Source organism: Perissodus microlepis, chromosome 6, assembly GCF_051167445.1.
Source record: "Perissodus microlepis isolate ML-2025 ecotype Zambia chromosome 6, ASM5116744v1, whole genome shotgun sequence".
Classification (NCBI taxonomy): domain Eukaryota; kingdom Metazoa; phylum Chordata; class Actinopteri; order Cichliformes; family Cichlidae; genus Perissodus; species Perissodus microlepis.
Window position 1 is genome coordinate 12,252,632 of NC_140466.1, and position 11,137 is coordinate 12,263,768.

Here is an 11,137-nt window from a genome sequence, read left to right on the forward strand (position 1 = left end):
ATTGCAGTATTCTGTAAAGCTGAAGCAGGTTAAGGTTGACTCTTGCAATAAAGATTTGTATGCTGTTCATCACTTTGTCCTTTGCCTGTTTCCATTTTTTTCTTTTCTCTTTTGTCATGTCAAAAATAGCCGAGACTTTTGTGGTACTGCTGGCCTTCCACTAACAAATGCTTAAGCGATAGATGATCTTCACTTTTGATGAGGTCACCCATTGTATTTAACTAACAACTATTAACTCCCTGAATTAGCCATGGATTGCAATAAATGTTTATAAAACCTGACAAAATTTGTTTTAGTTATAAATGTACATTTAACTATTTTGCATATAAATACTTTGACCATTTTCGTGATGGCATGAACAATTAATAGAGACAACTGTTTAAATGTTGATTCCACTGTTTCTAAGGTTAAAAAAATGTCATTATTATATTTAAACTTATAAACTGTTTTTGTAAACTGTGTTTGTAAATTACACACTAATGTGTACCTAACACCTAATTATACTCAGTACTGCATACTTATATCTAATGTTACCAGCTTGGGTTTATTAATCTGTGTCTAATTGGTGTGAAGCCTCTGTATTGACACATTTTGCTATATTTAAATGTTTGGATGGGAAGGGATAAATCACTCCAGAATAAAGATGATGCAAACTGTCACGTGTCAGTTTTGACAAATCTCATACACAGTTGTTTCCTTATTTTGGGGGAAATGTTTGCATATCAGATACATTTGCATCTGATGCTATAAATGTAAACATTCATTCCTAACATGAGAATATGCAGATATTTTTGCCTTTACATGCAAACAGTGCATGGAAGCATACAGATAGAGCACCTTAAGCTGCATTCTAATTCTGAAGTACAGACATGTTCACATTTAATTTGCTTTATTTGTGCAAATTATGCAGAGGAATGACAATTCCACTCTTCCCATTAATTTGACCAGATACACACCTTATCTTCATTTAAGCCCATATTTTCTTCCCTTATTTGTTGTTTCTCTATCTGTTCACATCACCTGTCCAATTTCTTTCTACATTTTCTAACCCTCTCTTTCTGCCTGCCTCTATTCCAGCAGTTTTGAAGGTTATTCATTCTATCATGTCTGCCAAGATGCTGTCATCGTCCTTCACATCCACTTTGATCTTCTTGCCCACTAGGTTCTGCATGTTCTCTGGAGGGATGCCCTTTGGCTCACCAACCTTCACGGCAAACATGTCTGGGCTGAGCACTGTACCTTTGGAAATGGCCACCTTAGCTATCACTGACTTGCCCAGCTGTGCAGAAAACAAAGAATACAGAAATCACAGATAGATTAACAACATATAAATACTAAACATTTATCATTTTTATGGGAACAACTTGATCTAGCTCACAAATAAGGTATTGCCACATTGCCAAATGTTGCCAAGGTTTAGTCTTTGTTTCTCTAAATAAAATTTATACCATAAGTATGTATTTTATGGTAATTATAAGCTGCTATTACACAACGTGGCACTGAAATTGTTAGCACTATTAATGTATGAATCTATTTGTGTTTGCAAGTTCCCACAGTGAGTTTTCTTCCAAAGTGCAAGGACTTCTTAGGTTAATGATTGATTTTAAATTGATCATGGATGTGACATTGTATTGTTGTCTCTCTGTTTGTCCAGGCTGTAACCTGTCTCATGCCCAGTGATGGTAGGGAGAGGCCCAAGCCCCATTTGGCAGAAAATTCAAAAGGTACTTTAAAATAAACGTGATGGATAGACCCTACATGAAATGAGACTTACTATAAATCTTCTTTTATGCAACAGCAACCAAGTGTCTAATTTCTGGCACATATGCACTTAAAGTAAAAAGATAGACATATTTGGAACAGAATAACAGAGAAATATCTTGCACAAAGACATGTGAAATGTGTGTGGTTGTACAAAAGGGACTCCAGTAATTTTTTTGTGCACCTTAATTCAGCTATGGGGGTTTATGTGATTATTGGAGTTTTCTCTGTATTATTGTGGCGTTATTTATCTTATAATATAATGTGCCTTGATGCAACTGTTGTTGTGATTTGGTGATATATAAATAAAACTGAATTGAATTAAATTAAAGAAGTGGCACTTGTGAGAAATAATAAAAAATCAAGCTTGAAATGCAGACTTCCAGTCTCAACATTTAGCTTTTTGCTAAAGTTCATCCTAAATGAATCAAACTAACCTTACCATGGCAGGTCTTCTCACATGGCAACATTTGTTTGACTGGTGATCCCATTGCCGTCTCCACCAGTCGGATTGCTCGGATCAGCTCTGCCAGCTCGGAGGGCTCCAGGGATGCCTCATGGTCATTTCCCTTCCAGGTCTTATCTAGGGTCACATGGCGCTCCACAACTTTTGCTCCCATCGCAACAGCAGCCACAGTGATGTAGATGCCTTGCTCATGTCCAGAATATCCAATTGGAACATCTGGAAATTCTTCCTGGAATGTCTTCCAGAAAAAATGGAAAAATCAGAGTAAAAAACTTTTGCATTTTGTTTGCTGCCTGTTTGTGTACCCACCACTTTCATACAATACAGTGGTCACACATACACAATTTAATTTAACATCTAAGCAAAGTGTGTAAACAAACACTGGTTTCTCAAGTCTTTCATTGGCAGGTTCCTTCTCTCTAGAAAACAGTACCTACAAAACTTTGTGATAGTGTAAGACGACACTGTAATATCATATAACATTTAAAGAGTGGATTTGAAGTTAAGTAACTGTTGAGCTAAATGTTGTGTTAGCTTGTACGTCTTGTTCTCTTGTTGACAACAAGATGTTTACAGTTGACAAGAAGGACTTTCGAAATTATTACTACAATGACCTGCTCTACTAATGTGGTTAATGAGTCTTCATCTCTGGCAATGTGCCATGTATGAAGAGATGGAAAAACAATCCCACATCCTGCCTCTCCAGTGCACTCCATTTCATATGACTTTTAGTTTCCTTTGGGACTGTTCACCATATTCCAGAGAGAATTTTCTTTATTGTTTAGACAGTTTAAAACCTTCTCAGCAACCACAGTGATGTGATTACTTGAATGGACACAACACCGGTCACTAACTGGTCCAGCTGGAAACTGCCAAGGCTCCATAGACCCTTGATCTGCTATTTTCAATGATTTCCTCTTTCAGCAAACCAAGGTACATTTACTTTTTGTAAGAGCATTTAATGATCTGAATGACCAATTCAAATCATGGTATAGACAGTGGGATATATAATGTGGGATCTGTTTGGTATTAGTAACTTTAAGAAGGTATGTTTCAGAAGGCATGCTAATACAGCCGATCCTTATAACAGGCTAAGCTAGCATACATTTGGGCAGTCTTTTCCTTAATTGCACAAAGCTGCGAAATCTGTATCGTTAATGATAGGACCAATTAATGGTATAATTGCAGAAAATAATAAATCTTTAAAAAGGCACTAGATTAAACTTTTTGCAAAGAGTCAAGTGCAAAAGGCTAAACGGCTCAGTACCAGAGTAGAACAACATCGAAGTTTATGAAAATGTATAAAATAGGGCAGAGTAAAGAAAATACTGTATTTATTTTATAAACTGTTGATAAGAATTTAACAATTCCAATTCCATTATTGACATCACTTATTGATTCTCACTGGCATAGCTGGACTGGCCATCGGGCATACCGGGCATTTGCCCGGTGGGCCGCTGGCGATTTTTTGTTTTTATGGGCCGATCGATTTTTTTTTTTTTTTTTTGGAAGGGTATAAATAATGAAAGGTGTTGGATTGGCCAATTGGTCATGATCGACTCTGGGCTAGACCAATTACAGCCGAGGAGGTCGGATGCACCCTCCCCCTTGTTTAGCAATCTTATAGACGAACTAAAGAAAATGGAGGACAAAAAAAGGAAAGGAGGTGCAGAAAAAATTAGGGCCAAAAAGAAACAAGCCCTTCAGGCAGATGCTGCCAAATGTGTAAAAATAACTGAATTGTTTGGCGGTAGCTATGGCATAGCTTCCACAGATTTAGCAACATCAGCAAGTGGTGGAGGCCAGCAGGTGGATAAGGGAAAGGGGAGGCGGCCGCAGGTCATAGTGGCAGAGGAACTGAACTTCAGGTAAGAAGTTATGACCTGCTGTCTATCTGTGTCAGATATAAACCAAGTTTAGTTGTAGTTTGTTTTCGTTGTGCTGACTTTTTACAGTCGCTTAGAATAACTGGTACTGCGTACTAGCTAGCATGACGGAGTTTATATACTGCTGGGCGGGTGCTATGAAGTTACTGATAGTAAATTTTATTTTATGCTTAAGGTTAGTTTCTCAAACTCCTCAAAATCTTAACAAATTGTGCCAATCCTTACATGTTGCACCAGGCTGATTTATCATCAAAAGTGGAGAAGTCTGTGACAGAGGAGACAGAAGAGCAGCAGAGAGAGATGGAGCGAGACAAATAAAAGAGCAGGAGAGAGAGATGGAGATGGAGAGATGACTTTATGTCATCCATGAGGGATGCATTTGACATATGTTTCACATGTTATAGCCCAACAAGTTACTTATAGCAATTTAAATACGAGCAATCAGTTTTTGGCAAATACCGGAAATCAGTTTTTGGCAGACAATCACCTTTTGGCACAACACCGGCTATTGCAGTTAATAATACAACAGCTTCTTGCCATTTTTTGTGTTTCTTTTTATCGCTGTGTAACTGAGTTCAATTGAAAGCCTGCATGCGCTAGTACCTCTTGCCACAAGTTCCCAGAATCCTTTGCGGTTTTACCCCTGAATGACGTCACATTTTTGGTGGGCCGGTCTCTAGTCAAAATGCCCGGCCGATTTTTTGTCCCAGTCCAGCCCTGGTTTGTTGTGACTGTTGTAATGTAGGTAAATGTAGCTATAATTTAGCTACAATGTAGCTACAATGTAGCTAAATGTAGTTACAATGTAGCTGAATGTAGTTACATTGTAGCTAAATGTAGCTACAATGTAGCTAAATGTAGTTACATTGTAGCTGAATGTAGCTACATTGTAGCTAAATGTAGCAACAATGTAGCTAAATGTAGTTACATTGTAGCCAAATGTAGCTACATTGTAGCTAAATGTAGTTACATTGTAGCTGAATGGGGGTTAGGGTTAGCTAAATGTAGTTACATTGACAGGTACAATGTAGCTACATTTAGCTACAATGTAGCTAAATGTAGTTACATTGTAGCTGAATGTAGTTACATTGTAGCTAAATGTAGCTACATTGTAGCTAAATGAAGCTAAATGTAGCAACAATGTAGCTAAATGTAGTTACATTGTAGCTGAATGTAATTACATTGTAGCTACAATGTAGCTACATTGTAGCTACAATGTAGCTACATTGTAGCTAAATGTAGTTACATTGTAGCTGAATGTAGCTAAATGTAGCTACAATGTAGCTAAATGTAGCCACATTGTAGCTGAATGTAGTTACATTGTAGCTAAATGTAGCTACATTGTAGCTAAGGGTAGTTACATTGTAGCTAAATGTAGTTACATTGAAGCTAAATGTAGTTACATTGTAGCTACAATGTAGCTACATTCAGCTACATTGTAGCTACAATGTAGCTACATTTAGCTACAGGCCCGCCCACTTTTGGAAGTGGGTGGGCCTGTCTGTGATTGACAGGTCTCCGCCCCTGGTTTATTATTCAGACAGTTCACTGAGCTCAGATCAGCTAAGCTCATTTTCTCAGGTCAAGTCTGTCAAATCAGCGATCCTGGTAAAACTCCTGAGACCCACCTGAGCTCTTCAAATGTATGTAAAAGTATAAAAAACTGCCTCCACCTGTGAGACTCTGTTAAACTATCAGATCTGACAGATTTCAGGACGCAGCTTTTAACTCTGAGAGGAAAGTAACTGAGTTCATGACAAATACCATGTAAGTCAGCGAGTACAAACAGCTGCTCTGCTTTAGGATCAGATTTTAAAGCCTTTATTCAAATATTTCATTCCACAATCTGTGAAAGTGAAAGTGTGCATGCTCCTTGTTTCCTCAGTTATTCCCAACAGGACGAACGGAAAGGCTGATGAAAACCAGGAAATACAAGCGAGTGAATTTTTATCTGAATTATGCTGAAGCTCCCTAATAATGATCAGTGCTAGCACCTGCACAGCACACTCACCTGTCCACCGTGTTTACCTGCAGCTCACAGGAACCAGGTGGAGTTCATGTCTGCACCAGGTCGGCCATCACATCGTACAGTCTATTTATTAAGGTTTCAGTGTTTCTGCTGAAACCGGCGTCAGAGCGTGGGCTCATCAGCGCGGCGTACAGAGGCTGAGAAGTCCTGAAGACCCGCCTATCAGGAGACCGTTGTGCCGACTCGCTGTCGAGGCCTAACCTGCGCTGAAGACGGTCGCGTTCAAGACCAGGCATCAACAAAATCACCTACTGACCAATCAGATCGCTCCGAGTGCAGGTGTAAAAAGCTGTTTTGTTGGTCCAAAAGCATCAATAACATCAAACGCAGCATCTGTTTGTCGACGTCATGTTAACCTGTGAGGTGAGCAGATCTGTGTCGGTTCACTGAGCTGAGAAACTTGGAGCATCTGTTTGATACTAGCTCCTCCTGCTCAGAGGAAGAGCTTCCCAGAACTAGAACTTGCTCTTCCTGGACTTCCTGGTTCCTGATGTTGAACAAAAAATTGAAACCTTTTCTGAGTTTGTTGTGACCCTTTCAGATTCTTCTCTGCTTCCTGCAGCATCGATACAGACGCCACATTAAACACAGTCCAGGTGTCTTCCTGTGCTTACCTGATGAGAGCTCTGCTGCATTCAAGGCCCGTGGTATATCTTCAGCCCTGTGTCAGATACAGATGAGGTGTTCACTGTAAATTGGACGTTTTGTTACTTTGAGTTTAGAATTTTAATTTCAACAACAAGTTTGGCTTCCAGCGATGTAATTGAGATAAATTATTGATATATAACGGTGTGTTCACACCGAACGCGATGGACGCGAACAAAACGCCCCAAACGCCCCTAATTTGACGCGTGCACATTCGCGCCTCAACGCGTGTCCAAGAAAAATCCATAGCGTGAACCGGAAATGTGGGAGGAATGTGGGAGGAAGTTGTGCCAGACCGGTATCTTTGCAAGATGGCAGCTGTCGAGCTAGCGCTTGAAGAGAGAGTCTCCCTTCTCTATGTACTGTGGAGAGCAGAGCAGCGGCGTAAAAGACGTCCTCGCCGTACCTGGGTCCATCAGGTCCTCCAGAGGCGTGAGCAGTTTGGTGAGTTTCACCATTTGCTCCAGGAGCTGCGCCTGGATGACGGCCAATTCCAGCGATATCACCGGCCAGTTTGAGGACCTGCTTTCCCTCGTCGGTCCCAGCATCGCCCGCCTAGACACCAATTACAGGCACTCAATCCCACCTGTCCATCTGCCTGAGGTTAGTAAAAGTATTTAATACGGTAGTCCTTTATTGATACCTGTGCTAATATATGCTAAACCATCCATTTATACACTGCTAATATGGATGTGCTATGCTAACAGTGAATGCTCTCGGTGTTTACTGATAGCAAACTGTGGTACGGAGACGACTGTTTATAATATTTCTAGTGATACTCAGAAGCTCTCATCAAGTCCCGATTTAATTCGATTTATGCTGTTATCAGTGTTTGCAATGATAGCATGGCTGTGGTGTCACATCAATGTATGCGCTCGGTGTTTGCTGATATCAAACTGTAGCATTAGGACCACTGAGTTAACCTTTGTAGTGATACTCACTCCTTTTTATTTAGACCTGGTTTAATTCTGGGATAGTTGAATATTTGTATATAATCCCTGCAGCTGTCAGACTCTATAACAGGGGTCACCAGCCTTTATTAAAACAGTTAGATAAAACTGAACAGTTTGGTTCATCTTTAGTTACATGGTTCTATCTTGATAAGCTATGTCTTATCACAGATTCATTTTTCAAAAATATTAATGATTTAAGCAAGGAAAGGGCTACATGTCAACATACAACTCTTTATTTCTATTAATGTCTTACTTATTGTAACAACCAACGATTCATACAGGAAAATAATGTCTATTAACAAGGTTTCCCAAACTTTTGCATCCCACTGTATTAGTATATTTTGTCATTAGTATAATATGAAATAAATTCTACATGTGTCAAGTCGTGTGCCAACATTTGCTGTGTAGTAGAGCTGAGACATTAGTCATTATAAAAATTTATTTGAAATAATATTAAAATTCTCAAACAGAAAAACATTAAACATAAATCTATAAAATATAAGTATTTACAGAGAGACAGGAATAAAAAGGACCCAGCTGCTCTCCAGAGCAGGAACAAGGCTGAGGAGGAAATGCTCCATTGGAGACTGGTGTGGCCTCTTCAGGGACTCCAGGATGGCCAGCTCCACCGCCGATGGACCGTCCTGGGACCCGTCCCTCATCTGCCTCGGAGCCGTCCTCCTCTGTGGGCCTGTAAAACAGCACAAAACACAAAGAAATGAGAAGGCTGCTGCTAGATTTTAATTTCAACATTGAAAAAAACAAAACAAAAACAGGATATAATCAGATTGGTTGTAGATATTTAGTAAAGGTGATCACAAGGCAATCCCACCGACTAAAAAGGTATCAGTGCTTGCTGTACATACCTGTGGGTGCAGCAGCAGGAGCTCAGGGACTGGGGAGCCAGGAGAAGCAACAGGGGATGCTCTGCTGCAGAATCAGTTGGCTCTATCAATACAGTATTAAATGTTAACATGTTGAATATAATCAGAGAAAGTATATACAGTGGTCCCTCATTTATTGCAGCAGGGGTTCTCAGAATAACTAGCCCCTGGCCACGCACTTTATACACTGTTTTCCCCACACACATGAATATTGGTCACAGTTCTCACAATTGATTCTCAAAGTGCAAACCTTTGTAGATTGCAAAACGTAAAAGTATTATTATGCCGTGGTTTGTCTTCATCTGCCTGCCACTTTCGTGCGCCTTTTTCCCTCGCGGTGCAGGTGTTTATTTCCGAATGAGGCTCATAGTTATGGATATTTTTGTGCTGTTTTTTCTATTGGACGTGATGGTTATCAAAACCAAACATGATAAATTTGGCAAGCGCAGGAGACACCACACGGAGGAGATTTGTCAATCAGGCTGCAGAATGCAATGCTGTACTGTGCAAAAAAAAGAAAAGAAAAAGAAAATCAGCGAAAAAGCGAAGCAGTGACGGATGAACAGCGGGACCACTGTGTGCTGTTTATTAATAAACAAAATATATTCCTATATGACAACATGCATAAAAGCAGAACGGTATTTGTACGTCAGTGGGAAAATAGCGGTGGCTTGCTAGCTTTTGTGCGGCTTCCCCGGGTCAGCGAAAACTTTCAAAAGAGAAATGAATGAACTTACCAGGTTGCCCGATCTCTTTACATATCTTCCTCCAAGCTCGGTCCTTTATATTCCTGTCTCGGTACAGAAAGCAGCTGGTGTCGTACAGCTCCGGGTTGTTTGCTACGGCATTGATTAGCCTTCCCTCCATTGAAGTATGAAGGGCTTTGGTTGGATCTGCCCCTTTGACCTAGGTCACAGCCACGTCACCAGGCTCCTGATTGGTTGTCGCGGCGCGATTTGACGCTGGAGTTCAGATTTTTCCAACTCGAGCGGTAGACGCGTAACACGCGTATGCACAAAATGCAACACAAAAACTCACGCGCGTGGTTTTTTTCGCGAGTCAAACGCTCCAAACGCGCTAGACTGACGCGAGTTTCTGGCGTTTTGGCGACGCAAATCTGCTTCCGAATTTTCGCGGGAGCCGCAATCGCGGGTCATCGCGCCTTTCCATTGACTTTACATGTAAACCTGACGCTCTGGCCGCCTCTATCGCGTTCGGTGTGAACACACCGTTACAAGGCGTAACATGTTGCTGGCTGAGTGGCATCCAAAAATAAATGTGGGTTTTATAGATAATTGGATAATTTTCTGGGGAAAACCTTGTCTTGTTAAGTGAGACGGAATCCATCCCACTTTGGATAGAGCAGCTCGTTTTCTAAAAACCTGTTGAAATTTATTCTGTGGCACCAAAGAGTAAAACAGTTAAATGTGGACTATTAAACATGGGGTCTCTCTCTTTTAAGTCCCTGTTGGTATATGATTTAATAATTGAGCAACATATTGATGTACTCTGCTTTACAGAAACCCAGTTACGGCACCATAATTATATTTGCTTAAATGATTCCAGACAAAGTTTTAATTAATTTGAAAGCCGAATTCTTAACCTTGTCCACCCTAACAAGATGTATTATGTACAGCGCTAATGCTTTAACGTGCTAACGCGTTGACATTGTGCAGCCCCACGCACAGGGTGATCCACACTAACTCGCTAACGGAGATTTGCAGCGTTATGCAGTTATGGCATTAACGTCATTTTAACGAGAGTAACGCTGACAGCACTAATATTAAGTAATTCAAAGTATTCAGAATACGTTACTCTCATTAAGTAATTTAACGGAATACGTTGCAAAATACATTTTGGGCCAAGTATTCTGTAATATGTAGTGAAATACATTTTAAAAGTAACCTTCCCAACACTGGTTGTAAGGTAAGTGAGGTTCTTGTGATCTGTCACTACACTCGGCTCCCTACAGCCAGTGATGCCATTTCTCCAGCGCCAACTTCACTGTGAGCAGCTTCCGATGAGCCATGTCATAATTATGTTCTGTATGGGCATCTTATGTTTTGTGTTAATTCATATTTTGTATTAGTTCTTAGGGTTTGGTTTTTGTGTTTAGTGTTTTATCAGCCCTACCTGTGTCTGTCCTCTGTGCTCTGTTCGTGTCCCTGAGTTTGTGTTGTAAAACGGTCTGCGTGTTTCCTGTTTTACTTTGAAGGTTTGTGTCTTGTCTTGTGAATTAGGTTCAGCTGTGCTCCCCTCCTGTGTGTCATTCCCTTATTACCATGTCTGTATTTATAGTGTGTATTTGCCTGTGTTCCTTGTCGCGTCGTCTGCATTACTCTGTGTTACTCAGTGTTTCTCTGCATCTCTCTGTCCCTCTCTGTCCCTCTTTGCCCTGCTTTCTCCGCGCTGCTTTCTCCATGTCTTTTCTGTGTACCTTCGTGAGTTATGGTTTTGTTATTATTAGCTTTTCCCAGTTTAGGTTTATGTTCAGTTCGGCCCTCGCCAAGGTT

The 11,137-nt window shown here is 40.4% G+C and overlaps 1 protein-coding gene and 2 long non-coding RNA genes across 3 annotated transcripts; all 3 read right to left on the minus strand.

Annotated features, from left to right (window-relative positions):
* Positions 1 to 1,093: 1,093 nt before the first annotated feature.
* On the minus strand, positions 1,094 to 3,653 carry LOC146385223 (N-acetylneuraminate-9-phosphate synthase-like). Its single transcript, XM_084929923.1, has 3 exons — positions 3,633 to 3,653; positions 2,199 to 2,465; positions 1,094 to 1,279 (listed from the first exon to the last, which is right to left on the minus strand). Exons 1-3 carry the CDS (start codon positions 3,651 to 3,653, stop codon positions 1,094 to 1,096), a joined length of 474 nt encoding a protein of 157 aa, XP_084786049.1.
* A 2,265-nt stretch (positions 3,654 to 5,918) lies between these two features.
* On the minus strand, positions 5,919 to 6,860 carry LOC146385224 (uncharacterized). Its single transcript, XR_014800465.1, has 2 exons — positions 6,125 to 6,860; positions 5,919 to 6,025 (listed from the first exon to the last, which is right to left on the minus strand). It is a non-coding gene; the product is annotated as an uncharacterized LOC146385224 (long non-coding RNA).
* A 1,301-nt stretch (positions 6,861 to 8,161) lies between these two features.
* Positions 8,162 to 9,724, minus strand: LOC146385225 (uncharacterized). Its single transcript, XR_014800467.1, has 2 exons — positions 8,607 to 9,724; positions 8,162 to 8,431 (listed from the first exon to the last, which is right to left on the minus strand). It is a non-coding gene; the product is annotated as an uncharacterized LOC146385225 (long non-coding RNA).
* Between the last annotated feature and the right edge of the window lie 1,413 nt (positions 9,725 to 11,137).

Bases quoted from the DNA above. Each gene is read 5' to 3' on its own strand.
- LOC146385223 (XM_084929923.1), bottom strand. From the start codon at position 3,653: ATGGCCAGTCCAGCTATGCCA. The intron at 2,466-3,632 runs GTGAGAATCAAT...TTTTTCTGGAAG, and splicing joins TGGCCAGTCCAGCTATGCCA to ACATTCCAGGAAGAATTTCC. The intron at 1,280-2,198 runs GTTAGTTTGATT...TTTTCTGCACAG, and splicing joins AGAAGACCTGCCATGGTAAG to CTGGGCAAGTCAGTGATAGC.